The following is a 19641-nucleotide window of genomic DNA, read 5'->3' on the forward strand; positions in this document are numbered from 1 at the left end:
TTTTAAATATTGAAAAATTAAAATACAAAAAAACTGAGAAATCTAAAATTTAAAAATCGAAAAAGTAAAAAGTCGACACATCGAAAAATCCAGAAGTCAAAAATGGAAAAGTCGAAGAACAGAAATATTGAAAAATCCCAAAACTGAAATATTCAAAAACTGAGAATCTAAAGAATCGAAAAATTGAAAAATCAAAAATCTGCAAAATCGTAAGATCGAAAAATTGAATAATAAGTAAACTGAAAAATCCTAAAACTGAAATGTCGAAAAACTGACAAATTAAAAATTGAAAAATTGAGAAATCGAAAAATCAAAAAAGTGAAGTTGAAAAATCGACACCTGAAAAAATAGAAAAATTGAAAAACCAAAAAACCTGAAAAATCAATTAATTGAAAAATCGAAATATTTAAAAATCGTAAAATTGAAGAAAAAAACTAAAAAATTGAGAAATTAAAAATTAAATAATAAATAGGAGTAAACTGAAAACTCCCCAAACTAAAATTTCGAAAAACTGAGAATTCGAAAGTTGAAACAGCAAGAAATTATAGGTTAGGATGTGTATCGGGTCACGGATCGTGGCTTAAAAATCAAATCGCTTCCGAACGCTTAGAGTCGACATTGGCCTGAGTGCGCTCTGGTCTGTAGATCAAACAAGTTCTCAGACGACGAACTGTAATTCGTGTGACCTGAATTAGAGTGAAGGAAACAGTAAGCAGCTTGTAATATTCTGGTAAATCTAGTGTCAATTTGTCGAAACTAAAACGCGTCGTTAAAAATATTATGACATTAATTTTATTCCTAATTAGAAACAAACACGGTTGCCAACATAAGTCGAGGAGTCCTCAACCGTCATTTAATTTACGTTATGACGCTTCTCTATGTTCTCTGTCGCAACTATGTATGACAGTTCAATGTAGTAATATTGGTTGCATACGCACAAAATCCAAGGGGAAAAAAAAACGAAATTGTTTTGTATATTTATAATCTGAAAGTATTGCGTTTACAAATCTTTATAACCACTATATAAAAATATTCACAATTTGAAAATAACAAAAATACTCTTACAACCTTCTCCCCCTCTCCGGCAAATCCCCCGCCGAATTCCTCTCGTCTTCCACCTGGAAGCCCACACTGCTGCTCCTCACCACACTCGTGTTTTGCGTCCCCACATCCGCTCTGCCCCCTTCATTATCCACCACCCCCAGTAACGTTTCCCTCAAAACACGCGTCACAGTTTCCTTGTCAATGGAGGTGGATTTAATCAACGCTTCAGTCACTAAATCCACAATATCGACTCCGTCTGCAGCCTCGACTTTCTTCGCAACTCCGGCTTTCTCACACACCTTATTAAGCGCCGCTTCGTAGGCGTCTGTCGTCGGTTGCTTCAGAGGCGACGTGAACCGAAACCTGACAACTGGCGTTTTCTTTAAAGGAGATTGATAATTTAGTTGTGGTGTGGATGGCGGTTTTGGGGTTGGTTTAACCGTTAACCGACCGGAATGACGATGACGATGGAACATTTTGATTACGTCTTGGCAACGAGAGAGTACTGGAAGAACGTGATTTGATTGAGTATTACTGGGTTTGGGTGACGTTTCATGGCGATAAACATGTATTCCAAACTATACTTACTTTTAGCTTTTTCCTGGAGATGTTTGGGGTCTGCTGACTTTACTGACGCTAAAACGGATATAACAATACTGTAGAAGTTACATGACAGAATAGAGAAGAAATAGTGAAACGGTGGTTTCACGTCATAAACAACTGAAGTTAAAACTGAGACACTGAATACTATTACAAGAAAAATAGAGAAACGTGGCAGGCAACACTAAAAAAACTACAAGAGATGGCACTGCTGATTACTTGGCACTAAAAACTTAACCACAATTCGTCTCTTCACCAGGCGACAAGTTCATTAAGTTAAGTAAAGCATCTATACAGAATCTAGCGTAAGCACACCTTCACCCAACAAATCGACTGGTGAAGAAAAAATCCCGCAAATTGAGTGACATAATTAAACGACCATCATAATCAACAGTGAACCACCACTAAAAAAAAACACACCTTCCTGCTTCGCAGTTACCGCTAAATATTCACAAAGAGAAATTTTCTTCTCCGCGAAAAGCTAAAAAAACACAATCAATAACAACAAACTCAAAACATGTAATTCATTACTTTGGCATAATCTTCTTTCGTTGTTTGACTTGACGCACGAGGCGAAGGTGGTGGTGGGGGAATGGGTTCCGGTGGAGGAGGGGCACATGTCGGTGGTGGGGGCACGTGCACGGGTGGCGGAGGAACGGATAACCGTGGTGGGGGAACGGACAACGTCGGTGGGAGAACGGATAACGCTGGTGGGGGAACCGACAAAACTGGTGGGGGTGCGGGCAATGGAGAAGGCACCGATTCCAGCGGCAGCGGCGGCGTATGAATCACCGGAACCCCACTACTAAAAAAAAAACTCGGTTCGAACCCCTGAACCCCCGGCGGAGGAGGCTGGTTAAAGTACGACGGACGAATCGGAAGAGGCGCCGGTACCGGTGGTGGCGTGGTATACGGCGGTAAATTATAAATGACAGGAGGAGGAGGAGGAGCCGCGGGTCGCACTTCGTTCAACTTCTCCCTAATCTCCTCCAGGAACGACTTCCTTTGCACTTCCTTCCGTCTTCGTGCACCTGGACTCTCTCTGCTCGAACTGCGTCTCCGGGAGCGATATTCAGGACTCCTCCGTCGCGTCGACCAACGCGACGAGCGGCTTCTGCTTCTAGTTCTAGTTCTGCTTCTAGTCCGAGTCCGGCTCCTATGCTTATCCTTGCTTCTAGTGCTGCTGGAGCTCGATCTCCGACTCCTCCTCGCCCGGTCTCTCCTTCTAGACCCAGACCTTGATCTGCTGGTCGATCTAGAGCGTCTGCGCGACTTGCTGTGTTTGCGGTGCCTGTGGCGTGATCGCGATCGCGAACGTTTCCTGCGTTGCTCGACCGAAGATGGACTCTCCTTCGGGACTTCTTTCTTAGAATTGTCCCAGTTATCGATGATATCCAAACCGTCCAAGAAGTCCTCCTTCGCGAAATCGTCGAAGAAGTCCGACGGAACGTCGTCGTCTTCTTCCTCTTCTTCGTCCTCATCGGTGATTTCGCCTTCTTCGACGGGCTTCGTTCGTTTCCGCTTGCGGGTGGGGGTGTCTTGGGTTTGTCCGGTTTTTTCTGCTTCTGCAAACTGAAGGTAGTAAAAGTTTGGGAAAATTGCGAGATCGTTACCTGGCGTGGAATTGGAAGCTTCGGGGGTCTTCACTTGTGGCGATTTAGTCGATTTGGTTGGAGATTTTTGCGGTGAGACTGTGTATATACAGAGATAGGTTTTGAGCAGAAGCATAAAAATGGGACTGAAGTTTGGCTTCCGCGAGAGCTACTTTTAGCGACGTTTCGCCGAGTTTCGTTTCTTCACATAAATAAAAAAATTGTGTCACAAATATAACGATCACGCGACAAGAAGAACACGGAACAGGCGAAATGTTCACTATTTTTCTTTAGATAAGTATTAAACAAATTGTGTAATAGCCCCATTTTTAATGCGAACATAAACAATTGTAATAATTTGGTTATTGCAATTAAATAATTTCAAGCAAGAAGTGACTTCTTTGAAGTTAATTTCACAAACTATACGAACAATTTAAAAATAAAAGGCAAATTAAATAAGATCCTATACTAAAATCGTCCAACAGGTGCTCTGCAAAGACACGCATTGCGTTATCAATGGTAACGTTAGGTTCGTTGTTCACGCATTGATAACTTCATCTGCTCTGTGACTCTAGTATAGAACGACCTTTTTCTGAGCTGAAGACATACAACAAACAATTTTTTTTAAGAGTTTAAAGAAACCGTAAATGAATATCAGCAATAAAAAGTCTTGACTTTAAGCCCAAAACCGTAACCACGTAACAAAAGAAAAATAACATCTACAACACACAAAACAAAAAAATACCGAAAAAACAGGCTACAAAAATTTAAATTTCTAAACAGTGAATGCCAGAGATTTAAATCAGAAACAATCTAAAAACCAACAGTCAAACTGTAATGAAACGTTGCCGTTACCAATACAGCTGAGCAAAAAATGATAAAACGAATTTTTAAACAACTCACTCATTTTAACAAGTTTTTTTACTCACAACAGCCAAACTTCTCACGAGTTAGCAAAAAAGTCAACTAAAATTTGTCCAAGATAAGAATGCAGCAACATGTGCAAAAAACAGCTTACACTAATCTTAAAAAAAAAATTTGCACGGTTGCACTTCGTCGGCTGAGAATTATTTTGAACCAAGTCCCTAAAAACTTTGTCATAGAAATTACCCATCAAAATTTTAATCGTGTGCTATAGATTTTGTAATGCAAAATAATACTTACCATTACTGCTAAATATTTTAATTATTGTCGTATTTATTGCCGTACTACTTGGCATATCCATAACAACAATAATTTCAGAATAATGCAAAAAGTGAAAATGGACTTGGTTCAAAAGTGTGCAAAAAATATTACTAGAATTTTGTTTATTGAACCATGTCCGTTGTAATAACAAGAATGAATACATACATATCAAAACAAATTTTCAATTTAAGATAATACAAAATATTTAATATTTAGGTAAATAACTGGAAACATTATTAACTTCATTTAATGGAAAATTTGTGAAAAATCTACTAAATATGTACCTATTATAAGAAATTTAATATAAATATTTCTCGTAGTATGTACGATCAGTTCGTGCCATATATTTAAGCATAGCTTTAATGTCATTTGCCTTCTTTTTTTCCGTTACTGGATGGAAATTGATAATTAAAAATTGGTCTAAAGAGTTTAGACAGTACTTCCCTCGCTGTCGGAAACTTGACCACTGCATGCCTATTGTGTTTTTTTTCTCATTACATTTTTGTAGTGGGAATTTAAAAAAAAAATTGCGATGACGTCATCAACATTTTTGCAAGGACACGTATATCAGTTGGGATAGATGTAGTGTAATACTAAGAATAAAATTATTATATTCTCAAATTTTCGGGAAAATGAATTGGGTCGTTTTGAATATTGATTTGTAATAATCAATAAAATAACGAAACAATTTACTCACGTATACGGCAACTGAAAATCGTTTATGTATAAATATTCTTAATTTAAGATGACAGGCGTAACAGCATACGTGAGAGTCAAACAGAGAAACTGTAAACAAAACGACCATCGGTTTTATTGCTTCGACTTCCGCTTATTTTATAAAACATTGCGTTTTATTTTAATTCTTGGCGGTGAAATTCACAATTGGTTGATTATAAACATGTCTATTTCGCATTCGCGGAACCAAGTGACCGCATAAAACAAATGCAGGTCTGTAATGTTAAAGTCGATGTAAATAAGCGTGCTACCCTTATGTTTCAACCGAGTTTTTCCTTTAACAAATTTTGTGTCTACCAAATTGGGTTGGTTGGGGTGTTATACTAATAATAAGTGTTGCCTTTAATTTAATCAATAAAATAAATTGACTTCATTAATTTTTTTGAACCACCTCTTAAGAAAATCTAAAAAATATGAACGGAATGACAAATCACAAGTACAAACTCATCATATTCTTTGCATTTTAGATAGGATTTATTCAGCAAAATTTAAGGGTGACGTCATCAATTTTTTTAGGAGGGATGAACAAATACATTTTGAACAAAAGTTTACCATGCTTATAATAACTTCAAAATATTCCCACGATTTCAAAGCATTCGGTTTTGTAATTCCTGATTAAATCGATAAAATAAATTCACGCCTTCATTAATTTTTTTGAGTCACCCTGCATATGCAAATCCAAAAATATGAATGGAATGATAAATCACAAGTACAGACTCATCATATTTTGTACATTTTAGATACGATTTATTCGGCAAACTTTTGAGCTGACGTCATCAGTTTTTTGTAGAAGATAACCAAATATATTTTGACTAAACATTTATTATGCTCTTTATGACCTTAAAACATCTGCAAGATTTCAAAGCATTCGGTTTTGTAGTTTCTGAGTAAATCAGTAAAATAAATTTACGCATTCATTAATTTTTTTGAGTCACCCTGTATATGCAAATCCAAAAAATATGAATGGAGTGATAGATCACAAGTACAGACTCATCATATTTTGTACATTTTAGATATGATTTATTCCACAAACTTTTGAGCTGACGTCATCAAGTTTTTGGAGGGGATAAGCAAATATTTTTTGACTAAAGATTTATGATGCTCTTTATAGCCTTAAAACATCTGCAACATTTCAAAGCATTCTGGTTAGCAGATTAAAAATTAAATTTCAAAATGTTGTTTTATAATTTTGATTTTTTTTCCAAAAATCTGGACGTTTCGGGTGAAAAGCCGATTCGGAGTTGTAAACTACATGTGTAGGACTATGTTATTTTATACAATTGAAATTATATTAGTTTAGTAAATTTGGTTAGCGTTTTACCATCTACATGATATTCTTAATATAAGTGCAAAATTTCACAACAATCGGTCGAGTACTTTCGGAGATTATCTGTCTAATAAAAATCCGGGACGGCAGACGGACAGACGGACAGACAGACGGAAATGGGAGACCTATTTCTTCGTCTTCTAGGGGTCATGAAAGATCGAGAAAACTTAAAAGTAGAGAGTCGGCCGACGGACTCGATTACAATACTTCCTTTGCTTACGCTCGGGAAGAAAAATTGTGTCACAAATATAACGATCACGCGACAAGAAGAACACGGAACAGGCGAAATGTTCACTACTTTCTTTAGATAAGTATTAAACAAATTGTGAAATAGCCCCATTTTTAATGCGAACATAAACAATTGTAATAATTTGGTTATTGCAATTAAATAATTTCAAGCAAGAAGTGACTTCTTTGAAGTTAATTTCACAAACTATACGAACGATTTAAAAATAAAAGGCAAATTAAATAAGATCCTATACTAAAATCGTCCAACAGGTGCTCTGCGTGAAAGCAAAGACACGCATTGCGTTATCAATGGTAACGTTAGGTTCGTTGTTCACGCATTGATAACTTCGTCTGCTCTCCGACTCTAGTATAGAATGACCTTTTTCTGAGATGAAGACATACAACAAACAATTTTTTTTAAGAGTTTAAAGAAACCGTAAATGAATATCAGCAATAAAAAGTCTTGACTTTAAGTCCAAAACCGTAACCACGTAACAAAAGAAAAATAACATCTACAACACACAAAAAAAAAAAATACCGAAAAAACAGGCTACAAAAATTTAAATTTCTAAACAGTGAATGCCAGAGATTTAAATGAGAAACAATCTAAAAACCAAGTCAAACTGTAATGAAACGTTGCCGACATATTTCAAATTAATGACCGACAAAATCGCTACCAATACAGCTGAGCAAAAAATGATAAAACGAATTTTTAAACAACTCACTCATTTTAACAAGTTTTTTGTACTCACAACAGCCAAACTTCTCACGAGTTAGCAAAAAAGTCAACTAAAATTTGTCCAAGATAAGGATGCAGCAACATGTGCAAAAAACAGCTTACACTAATCTCGAAAAAAAAAATAAGAAAAACGAAAAGTTAGGTTAGGTTCCGGTTGCACTTGTAGAACTACTACATAACCAACAAAAATACCCGATCTATGACAACAAATCATAGCCAACTACGATAATCGAGATGACCATGAACACACAAATCGTGCACCGTTTGCCTCAACATTTCGCTTCATTTCCTCGACTCGACGCTGCAAACTTAAATCGGACAAAGTAAACACAACACAAATATACTTACTTGACGCCGCCTCCACAATATCGAGACACTCCCCCGCACGTCCCCCGTCCAAGAACTTAACCAACCTAGTGTACAGAAAATGGCACACGTGATACACATTGTAGCACCCCGCTTTCCTCAAAAAAACCACTTTCACCCGACTCGGATTCTTCAAGAAAGTCAAATCCAAGAACACGTTCCAGGCGATCGTCTCCGGAAAGTCTATAATAACCTGGGTCGTGACGGCGACTTCTTTGTCGATGCCCCGGAGCGTCGTCTGCGCCGACAGCGTCTTCATCGCCTTGACCCGGTTTTTCCACACGTCGTGTTGACCCACGCACCCGAAACTCGTCTTCTCCGCCCCGAAAGCCGAAATCGTCGACAACTTGTAGTTCAAAATATCCGACAAAATCTTCAAAGAGAGGGTCTTGATTTCCTGGATCCACTCCTGCTCGTCGCAGTCGTTGGTTTTTTCGATAACGAACGACGGGTACTCGAAGATGTCCGGCTGCGCGTTTACTAAAAACTTATACAAGAGGAAATCCTCCTCGGATTCGGCTACTTGAAGACAGGATCGGGAAAGATTGGTGAAGCGTCCCATGCAATCCAAAGTGACGGAAGACGTGAGGTTCACACAATGCTCGAAGAAGTCCTGGACGCAAATACTGGAAGTCGCGTTTAAGTCTTTGCTTTGGGTCGAGAATTGCGTGAAACACTGCGGGACGACGTAGGGTTTCACGAAACGGACTTTCTCGAGAGGCGAGCCGAAGTATGGCGAAACGACGTACGTGACGTAGTCGAAGTTGGAGTAGAAGCGCAAAAAACCGAGGAACAGTTCGAGGACTGTCGCGTTTTCCAGAGCAGGACTAGAGAAATCGAGGATTTCCGCGTAAGAACTATTCCAGGGCGCGGTGTCCTCGGAGTCGACGTTTTCCTGGAGATCTTTGACCGGTGGTAGCTTGTAAGGGTCCTGCTGGAGGTAGAATATCGCCATTAAGTAGATGGCGCTGTCTGAGAAAGCTTTCGGGTCGATCAAGTCGTAGCAATCCGCCCAAAACTTAAGTAACAACATAAACTTAGACAATTTACTGTCTAAGCTTAAGTAGTACTTAATCAAGCGGTTGCGGCTCACCGACATTTTGTTTCTGAGTCTTAAGTAACACTTGACTTCGGTTTTGACGTGTGCGCACTCGATGTGCGCACTCGTACCGAGTGAAAGTGACACTCCACAGAAACTATTATTGCTACAAATGAGATCTTTCATGGTTTGCAACGTTGCCAACTCGTCGTCTGTGGATACATTTTCCACGAACACGTCAACGTAGTCATGGTCGATGTCCAAACCTGCAATATTACCACCTGAGTAGACTTTACCGTCTGCGAATTTCGAAAACAGTGCGCAGTTGAAGTCGTTTCGGATGGTTTCGTTTCGTTGTTCGAGTTCGAGTTTGTTGGAGTGAAGTGAGCTCCATAGAGTTTCCACTTGTTGATCAAAGGGCGAGTTTTCGATAACGCTGTGTGTTACCGCCAGTCGCCAGTCCTTGAATCGCGCTACAAAAATAAATTAAGCTACTATTGTTCTAGTCGTGTTACGTACCATTAGGTGGTCGTGCTTTTATCGGAGCGAGGGGCACTATTTTCACTTTTTGATCGAAAACCACGTGCTCTTCTTGTATCACTCGAAGGTAGACGGCACAATCTGCGAAGCAATACTCTATACCCAGATTTGTGTCCTCGCCTACGATATTTACACCCACGATTTTGCCAAATGTTGAAAACGAATCGTGAACTTCGAGAACCTTCTCGCACTGGAATTTACCTACAAATAAGGTTTGTAGTGGTTTTTAACAAGATTGTTGTTGTACCTTTGACCAAGATCTTGTACGGCTTGGATACGGGGCTCACTGGTAAAGCTACAAACAAATAACCGACTTAGTTGTATCCGGGTAAGTTATATCATTGTTTAAGTATATTGTAGTTGGATAACCTTTACGGAGAATCACTTTCTTAGATCATATAATAATAATTTATTATATGATCCTTTCCCGTGTAGAAAAGAATGAACATATATTTTACATCTCACTCGCTTCACTGTGAAGTGGCGGCAAAAAATTAAAAAGTAAAAATTGAGAAATCGAAAAACTGAAAAATCACAAAATTGAACGAAATATCAAAAAATTAGGAAATTAAAAAATTGAGAAACAGAAAAGTCAAAAACCTGAATAATCGAAAAATTGAAGAACTGACGAACTGAAAAATCGAAACTTTAATAAGTGGATAAATGGGAATATAAAAAATAGATCAATTGAGAATTTGAAAACTAAAAATTCAGAAACGTCAAAATTTGAAAAATAAAAAAATTTAAAGAATGAAAAATCGAAAAATCTAAAATTTAAAACATTGAAAAGTTAAAATATCTTAAAACTGAAAAATGGAGAAACCCAAACATCAAAAAATCAAAAAAATAAAAATTCGAAAATCTAAAATTTAAAAATCGAAAGACTGAAAAATCAACGAATCGAGAAGTCGAGAATTTAAAAAATTGGAAAATTGAAAAATCGGATAAATCAAAAATCGAAACATCGAAAAATCGAGAAACCGAAAAGCAAAAAATCGAAAAACCAACAAATCGAAAAATCGAAACATTGTAAAATTCAAAAATTGAGACATCGAAAAATCGAAAAATCAAAAGACGAAAAAATCGAGGAGTCGAAAAATCAAAAAATTGAGAAACCGAAATAGGCCAAAATCGAAAACTTAAATATAGAAAAATAAAAAAAAATTGGACAATCGAAAATTTAAAAATTCCGAAAATTGAAAAATTGAAATATAGGAGAACTGAAAAGTCAAAAAATCGAAAAAAATTAATAATTTAAAAATTGAAAAGTTAAAATTGAGAAATCGAAAAACTGAAAAATCACAAAATTGAACGAAATAACCAAAAATTACGAAATTAAAAAATTGAGAAACAGAAAAGTCAAAAAAGCACAGTCGAAAAATCGCAAACTTAAAAAATCTAAAAATTGAATAATCAAAAACCTCAATAATCGAAAAATTGATGAATTGACGAACTGAAAAATCGAAACTTTAATAAGTGGATAAATGGGAATATAAAAAAAATAGATTAATTGAGAAATTGGAAAACTAAAAATTCAGAAACGTCAAAATTTGAAAAATAAAAAAATATTAAAGAATGAAAAATCGAAAAATCTAAAATTTAAAACATTGAAAAGTTAAAATATCTTAAAACTGAAAAATGGAGAAACCCAAACATCAAAAAATCAAAAAAATAAAAATTCGAAAATCTAAAATTTAAAAATCGAAAAACTGAAAAAATCAACGAATCGAGAAGTCGAGAATTTAAAAAATTGGAAAATTGAAAAATCGGATAAATCAAAAATCGAGAAACCGAAAAGCAAAAAATCGAAAAACCAACAAATCAAAAAATCGAAACATTGTAAAATTCAAAAATTGAGACATCCAGAAATCGAAAAATCAAAAGACGAAAAAATCGAGGAGTCGAAAAATCAAAAAATTGAGAAACCGAAATAAGCCAAAATCGAAAAATCGAAAACTTAAATGTAAAAAAATAAAAAAAATTGGACAATCGAAAATTTAAAAATTCCAAAAATTGAAAAATTGAAAAGTTAAAATTGAGAAATCGAAAAACTGAAAAATCACAAAATTGAACGAATATCAAAAAATTAGGAAATTAAAAAATTGGGAAACAGAAAAGTCAAAAAAGCAGAGTCGAAAAATCGCAAACTTAAAAAATCTAAAAATTGAAAAATCAAAAACTTGAATAATCGAAAAATTGAAGAACTGACGAACTGAAAAATCGAAACTTTAATAAGTGGATAAAAATATAAAAAAATTGATCAATTGAGAAATTCGAAAACTAAAAATTCAGAAACGTCAAAATTTGAAAAATAAAAAAATATTAAAGAATGATAAAATCGAAAAATCTAAAATTTAAAACATTGAAAAGTTAAAATATCATAAAACTGAAAAATGGAGAAACCCAAACATCAAAAAATCAAAAAAATAAAAATTCGAAAATCTAAAATTAAAAAATCGAAAAACTGAAAAATCAACGAATCGAGAAGTCGAGAATTTAAAAAATTGGAAAATTGAAAAATCGGATAAATCAAAAATCGAAACATCGAAAAATCGAGAAACCGAAAAGCAAAAAATCGAAAAACCAACAAATCAAAAAATCGAAACATTGTAAAATTCAAAAATTGAGACATCCAGAAATCGAAAAATCAAAAGACGAAAAAATCGAGGAGTCGAAAAATCAAAAAATTGAGAAACCGAAATAGGCCAAAATCGAAAAATCGAAAACTTGAATATAAAAAAATAAAAAAAATTGGACAATCGAAAATTTAAAAATTCCAAAAATTGAAAAATTGAAAAGTTAAAATTGAGAAATCGAAAAACTGAAAAATCACAAAATTGAACGAAATATCAAAAAATTAGGAAATTAAAAAATTGAGAAACAGAAAAGTCAAAAAAGCAGAGTCGAAAAATCGCAAACTTAAAAAATCTAAAAATTGAAAAATCAAAAACCTGAATAATCGAAAAATTGAAGAACTGACGAACTGAAAAATCGAAACTTTAATAAGTGGATAAATGGGAATATAAAAAAATAGATTAATTGAGAAATTCGAAAACTAAAAATTCAGAAACGTCAAAATTTTAAAAATTAAAAAATATTAAAGAATGAAAAATCGAAAAATCTAAAATTTAAAACATTGAAAAGTTAAAATATCTTAAAACTGAAAAATGGAGAAACCCAAACATCAAAAAATCAAAAAAATCAAAATTCGAAAATCTAAAATTTAAAAATCGAAAAACTGAAAAATCAACGAATCGAGAAGTCGAGAATTTAAAAAATTGGAAAATTGAAAAATCGGATAAACCAAAAATCGAAACATCGAAAAATCGAGAAACCGAAAAGCAAAAAATCGAAAAACCAACAAATCGAAAAATCGAAACATTGTAAAATTCAAAAATTGAGACATCGAGAAATCGAAAAATCAAAAGACGAAAAAATCGAGGAGTCGAAAAATCAAAAAATTGAGAAACCGAAATAGGCCAAAATCGAAAAATCGAAAACTTAAATATAGAAAAATAAAAAAAATTGGACAATCGAAAATTTAAAAATTCCAAAAATTGAAAAATTAAAATATAGAAGAACTGAAAACTCAAAAAAAAATTATAATTTAAAAATTGAAAAGTTAAAATTGAGAAATCGAAAAACTGAAAAATCACAAAATTGAACGAAATATCAAAAAATTAGGAAATTAAAAAATTGAGAAACAGAAAAGTCAAAAAAGCAGAGTCGAAAAATCGCAAACTTAAAAAATCTAAAAATTGAAAAATCAAACCTGAATAATCGAAAAATTGAAGAACTGACGAACTGAAAAATCGAAACTTTAATAAGTGGATAAATGGGAATATAAAAAAATAGATTAATTGAGAAATTCGAAAACTAAAAATTTAGAAACGTCAAAATTTGAAAAATAAAAAAAATATTAAAGAATGAAAAATCGAAAAATCTAAAATTTGAAACATTGAAAAGTTAAAATATCTTAAAACTGAAAAATGGAGAAACCCAAACATCAAAAAATAAAAAAACTAAAAATTCGAATATCTAAAATTTAAAAATCGAAAAACTGAAAAATCAACGAATCGAGAAGTCGAGAATTTAAAAAATTGGATAAATGAAAAATCGGATAAATCAAAAATCGAAACATCGAAAAATCGAGAAACCGAAAAGCAAAAAATCGAAAAATCGAAACATTGTAAAATTCAAAAATTGAGACATCGAGAAATCGAAAAGTCAAAAGACAAAAAAATCGAGGAGTCGAAAAATCGAGAAGTCGAAAAATCGAAAACTGAAATATAGAAAGATTGATAAAGCGAGAGATTGAATAATTAAAACATAATAATAAATAATAATAAAATAACTTGAGATCTCAAAAAATTTAAAAATTTGGAAATTTGAAGAATTAAAATATAGAACTGGAAACTCGAGAAGCCGAAAAATATAGAAATTTAAAAATTAAAATAGGGAAAAGTTGAAAAATTGAGAAATTGAAATATAAAACAATCGAAAAATTGAACAATCTAAAGTATAAAAAACAAAAAACTGGAAATCCAAAAATAAAAAATAGAAAAATCTAGAAGTCGAAAATCAAAGCATCGAAGTGTTGAAAAATATCAAAACAGAAAGAAATATTCAAAAATTGAGAAATCGAAAAATCAATAAAGCGAAGTCGAAAGATCGAAGAATTGAAGAACTGAAAAATCGAAACTTTGAGAAGTGAGAAAATTAAAAATAGATTAATTGAGAAATCAGAAAACTGAAAATATAACGCAAAAATTTGAAAAATTGAAAAATTCAAATATTGAAGAACTGAAAAGTCAAAAAATCGAGAAATCGAAAAACTGAAATTTAAAACATTGAATAATTAAAATATCGCAAAATTGAAGAATCGAGAAATCCAATTCAATTTGAAAAATTGGGACATTGAAAAATTGGGAAATCCAAAAATTGGAAAGCTCAAAAGAAAAAAATCGAAAAACCGAGAAATCCAAAAATCGAAACATCGAAAAATTCAAAAACTGAGACTTCGAGAAATCGAAAAATCGGAGGATCGAGAAATTGAATAATCAAAACAACGAAACATCTGAATTCAATAAATTGAGAAATGAAAAGAATGAATAATCGAAAAATTTTAAAAAAGACAAACTAGAAAATCGAAAAATTGAAAAATTGAAATATAGAAGAACTGAAAACTCGAGATATCGAAAAACCTAGAATTTTAAAAAATGAAATATTAAAACATCGAAAAGTTGAAAAATTGAGAAATCGAAGCATTAAACAGTCGCAAAATTGAAAAATCTAAAGTTTACAATAAATTGAAAATCCAAAAAGTAAAAAATCGAGAAATCAAAAAAAATCCATCAATTCAAAAATCGAAAAGTCGAAAAATTGAAATATTGAAAAATCTCATAACTGAAAGAAATATTCAAAAAATTGAGAAATTAAAAAATTGGAAAATTGAGAAATTGAAAATCTATAAACGCAAAATCGAAAAATCGTAATCTTAAAAAATCGAAAAATTGAAGAATTTGAAGATGAGAAAAATCGAAACTTTAGGAAGTCCAGAAATGGATTCCTTGTCCTAAAGCTCACTATTTAGGCGAAGTAAAATTTGTATTAGGTTGTCCAACTATAATATACTTAAACAATGGTTATATCATGAGCTTCACATGCACGATCAACAAGGTTTATGCCCATATCGCTAAAAAATAATCAAATTTGCTACCTGTCGAGTCCACGTTGAACTGATTGCAGATCTGCTCCTTCAGCTCCGCCGCCTCCAACGCCTTCAGCATCCTCGTGTAGAAGTAGTGCGTGAAGTGCAATTTATTCGCCCCGTATACCGCAATCCTCACACTCGTCGGGTCCCTAATGAACGTCATCTCCACACACAAATCGTACGTCGCCACCCTCCGAACGTCGTTCCGTATCAAGTTCGACACGAACACGTCCACGTCGAAGCAGGTACTATCCCGCGATATCTGATCCTGCCACATTTTCAAAATGTGGATTCGACCGTCCCAGATGTTCCTCATCCCCATACAATTGAGCACGATTTGGTCGACTTTCCCCGTCCGCAGTTTATTCGCGATGTTAATAGTCCTGGTCCCTTCGTTCAATCGTTTCTGCTGCACCTGCAGGATGTTGCAACACAGGATATTCGTGACGATTACAAACAACACGTTTCGAACGATCTGGATCCAGTGCAATTCATCCCACATTTCCCCTTTTTCGATTTCGACCCCGCGGTAGTCCACCAGGGAGCCGTTCTGGCACTGGAGGATAAGTCGACACAGGAGCTGTTTCTCGTTCGGGGTTTCAAGTTGGAGGGCGGAGCGACACAGCGCCGCGAATCTCCCCATGCTGATGAGGTTCACAGCGGCTGTGATGTTTTTGGAGTGACAGAACGGGTCCTGGACCCAGGTACCGAATTCCATGAACATGAGGTGGTTGGCGCTTATGAAGTTTTCGTAGCACGGGGGTAAGTCGTAGGGTTTGAGGAAACATAGTTTGTTGATTATGGAGCCGAAGAATGGGGCGATGACGTACGAGAAATAGTCGAAGGAGGAGTAGAATTTGAAGAAGCCGAGTACGAGGTCTTTGAGCGTGGCGCTTTTGAGAGCGGGACTGGTGAACTGGATGGGGATGAAAGCGCCGTTCCAGTCGCCTATGAACTCGGGCGGGGCGTTCTTCTGGAGCTCGCTCACCGGAGGAATTTTGTACGGGTCTTGTTGGAGGTAGAAAATGATCAGGATGTAGATTGAGTAATTGGAAAAAAAGGACACTTTTTTGAGTTGTTGCGACTCCGCCCAGGCTTTAATCACGAAGAAGAGAGGGCGCAGTTTCGGGTCGAGGGTGAGGTAGTAGTGGATTAAGCGACTGTTACACACTGGTAGTTTACTATTCATTCGAATTTCACACTCGATTTTGGTTTCTCTATGTCTGCACTTGACCGCCTGGTCGGCTAAAGAAGTCGACACTTCGTAAAATTTGCCACTGTCGACTAGACACTCTTGGATTAAATCCACCTTTAGTCCGGTGAAACCCTCACGCGATTCAAGTTTTTCGACATAGATATCGAGAATGCTATCTTCGCTGAATAACTCCATGACTGAAGATCCGAAGAAATGGATGTTGGTGAAAGTGTGTCTAGAGGCCAAAGCCAACGCTAAATCGCGCTGGATTATAACATGGTTTGCTTCGATTGTCTTTTTATCGAGTAGCAATTTCGAGCAGTAGTACGACACTTGCGCGTCGAAGGTCGGTTTCTCCTTCGACTTTTTAAGAACCCATTGCTTCATTTTTTCTAAAATTAAATAAATAATTAAGTATTAGCATTTTTTAAGTATATTATAGTTGGACAACCTATACGGAGAATCACTTTCCCATGTAGAAAAGAATGAACATACATGTATTTTACATCTCACTCGCTTCACTGTGAAGTGGCGGTACCTTACGAAAGGAGGTAAAAATAGTCTGTAAGCACGTGATGTCGATAAGGTAGTAAACGGACGTATTAGTCAGTACGTTGTACAATCGCACGCAAATGTTTTGAGCCTATGGGCGGATCGTTTTTGCCTGCCCTCACCGAAGAAGGCGGTCCAAATCCTTCAAGGGCAGAATTTGTAGGTAGGCTCAAACTACAACGAAATTCACATTTTACCCTATAAAATTTTATTGACAATAACGGGACGGACAGTAGTCATATATACATTTGGTATATATGTATATAAATGTCGCAAAATTATTAAATTTGTCTAATCATCCCCACCAATAATGTGATGACGTCACTTCAAATTTATGCATAGTAAATGGGTTTTAAATTGTATACAGTAACATAGTCCTACACATGTAGTTTATGACTCCGTGTTGAGTTTTTATCCGAAACGTCCAGATTTTTGGAAAAAAAATCAAAATTATAAAACAATATTTTGCAATTTAATTTTGAATTTGCAAAATCGAATACTTTGAAATCTTGCAGATGTTTTAAAATCATGATAAACATGATACATTTTTAATTAAAATATATTTGGTTATCCCCTCTAAAAAATTTCTGACGTCACCTCAAAATTTTGCAGAATAAATCCTATCTTAAATGTATAAAATCTGATGAGTTTTATAGTTGTGATTTATCACTGCATTAATATTTTTTAGATTTGGTTATACAGGGTGTCTCAAAAAAGTTAATGACTGATTCAATTTATTTTATTGAAGAAATCAAGAATAGCAAAACTGAATACTTTGAAATATTGTAGATGTTTTGAAGTTTTTGTAAGCATGGTAACTTTATCGAAAATTTGATTAATCAAATATGCGCAAAATCAAAAATCGGAAAAACTGAAATTCACTAATGCAAAAAACAGAAAATCGAAAAATACAAATCGTAAAAATCGAAAATCTAAAAATGGCTAATCAAAAAATCGAAAATTCAATGAATCAAATACCTAGGTCGATCGAAAAGTGGAAATTCACAAACCTCAAAAATCGAAAATTGAAAAACGGGAAAACCAAAAAATCGAAAAGTCAAAAATTTGTAATATTGAAAATTAAAACTATCAAAAACAAAAATTAAAAAAATCGGAAATTAAAATAACCAAAATATATAAAGTAAAAGAAATTGCAAAGTCTAAAAGCTGAAACGAACAGAAAAATCGAAAAAGCAAAAAATTGGAAAAACAAAAATTCGAAAAATCTAAAATCGAAAAAGTGGAAAATCGAAAATCTGAACAAAAAAACTTGGAAATTCTGAAAATTGGAAAATCGAAAACCAAAAAATCGGAAAGTAACAAAATTGAAGTCTAACAGTTGAGAATGAAAAAATTGAAAAACCGAAAATTCTAAAAATTGACAATGGACAAATTGAAAATCGCAAAATTTAGATTGAAAAATTGAACACTGAAAAATCGATGAATTGAAAAATCGAAAATTCGACTACTCAATTTTCTAAAAATCGAAAAATCATAAAACTGAAAAATCCAAAATTCTAATCATCGAAAGTCTGAAAACTGAAAATCGAAAATTCTGAAAAGCGGAAAATAGAATATCGAAAAATTTAAAAGAAAGAAAACTGAAGTCTAAAAACCGAAGAATGGAAAAATTTAAAATCAAAAATTCGAAAAATTCAAAAATTTAAAAAGAAAATCGAAAAATCAAAAATCTGAAAATTGAAACTCGAAAATTTGGAAAATCGAAAAGTAAAAAAATTGAAGTCTAAAAGCTGAAAAATCGAAAACCGAACAATCGAAAATTCGAAAATCAAACATCGAAAAATCGAAAAGCCGAAAAATCGAAAATTTGATAAATCAGATATGCGAAAAACAGAAAATCTGAAAATACAAAACTGGAAAATCAAAAATCTAAAAATGGAAAAACCGAAAATCGAAAATTCATAATATTGAAAACTCTAAAAGTCGACAATTCAAAAATCAAAAAACTGGAAAAAAATAATCGAAAAATCGTAAAATCAAAAAGTGGAAAATCGAAAACTGGAAATTGAAAAATCGAAGATTGGAAAATCGAAAAATCGAAAATCGGAATATCGAGAATCGACAAATTAAAAAACCGAAAAATCGAAAAATTAAAAAATCGGAAATCGAAAAATTAAAAAAAAAAGAAAATTCAAAAATCGAATAATCCGAAACTAAAATAATAGAAAAGTGGAAAAGTAAAAATTGCAAAGTCTCAAAACTGACGAACAGAACAATCGAAAAATAAAAAAAAATCGAAAAATCGAAAACCAAAAACTGAAACGAACAGAAAAATCGAAAAACAAAAAATTGGAAAAACAAAAATTCGAAAAATCTAAAATCGAAAAAGTGGAAAATCGAAAATCTGAATAAAGAAACTTGGAAATTCTGAAAATAGGAAAATCGAAAACCAAAAAATCGGAAAGCAACAAAATTGAAGTCTAACAGTTGAGAATGAAAAAATTGAAAAACCGAAAATTCTAAAAATTGACAATGGACAAATTGAAAATCGCAAAATTTAAATTGAAAAATTGAACATTGAAAAATCGATGAATTGAAAAATCGAAAATTCGACTACTCAAATTTTCTAAAAATCGAAAAATCATAAAACTGAAAAATCCAAAATTCTAATCATCGAAAGTCTGAAAACTGAAAACCGAAAATTCTGAAAAGCGGAAAATAGAATATCGAAAAATTTAAAAGAAAGAAAATTGAAGTCTAAAAACCGAAGAATGGCAAAATTAAAAATCAAAAATTCGAAAAATCAAAACCGAAAAATTCAAAAA

At 33.7% G+C, this 19641-nt stretch overlaps 1 protein-coding gene across 2 annotated transcripts in view; it reads right to left on the reverse strand.

Moving 5' to 3' along the window:
• Positions 1 to 965: 965 nt before the first annotated feature.
• LOC135140984 (uncharacterized) overlaps positions 966 to 19641 on the reverse strand; it is a 77016-nt gene continuing 58340 nt past the window's right edge. Inside the window, exons 10-18 of one of the 2 annotated variants that reach the window (XM_064071749.1) lie at positions 15115 to 16695; positions 9643 to 9690; positions 9375 to 9596; positions 7799 to 9328; positions 3258 to 3335; positions 2176 to 3209; positions 2065 to 2125; positions 1633 to 1680; positions 966 to 1549 (exon numbers count right to left, since the gene is read on the reverse strand). In XM_064071749.1, the coding sequence (XP_063927819.1) occupies positions 1062 to 1549; positions 1633 to 1680; positions 2065 to 2125; positions 2176 to 3209; positions 3258 to 3335; positions 7799 to 9328; positions 9375 to 9596; positions 9643 to 9690; positions 15115 to 16695 (5090 nt within the window). In that variant the 3' untranslated portion in view covers positions 966 to 1061. The remainder of the gene's footprint in view (positions 1550 to 1632; positions 1681 to 2064; positions 2126 to 2175; positions 3210 to 3257; positions 3336 to 7798; positions 9329 to 9374; positions 9597 to 9642; positions 9691 to 15114; positions 16696 to 19641) is intronic. The other variant, XM_064071750.1, reaches the window with a different exon arrangement.

The sequence above is a fragment of the Zophobas morio genome, unplaced genomic scaffold, assembly GCF_036711695.1.
Source record: "Zophobas morio isolate AGI-343-1 ecotype UQ-CSIRO unplaced genomic scaffold, CSIRO_AGI_Zmor_V1 ptg000041l, whole genome shotgun sequence".
NCBI lineage: Eukaryota > Metazoa > Arthropoda > Insecta > Coleoptera > Tenebrionidae > Zophobas > Zophobas morio.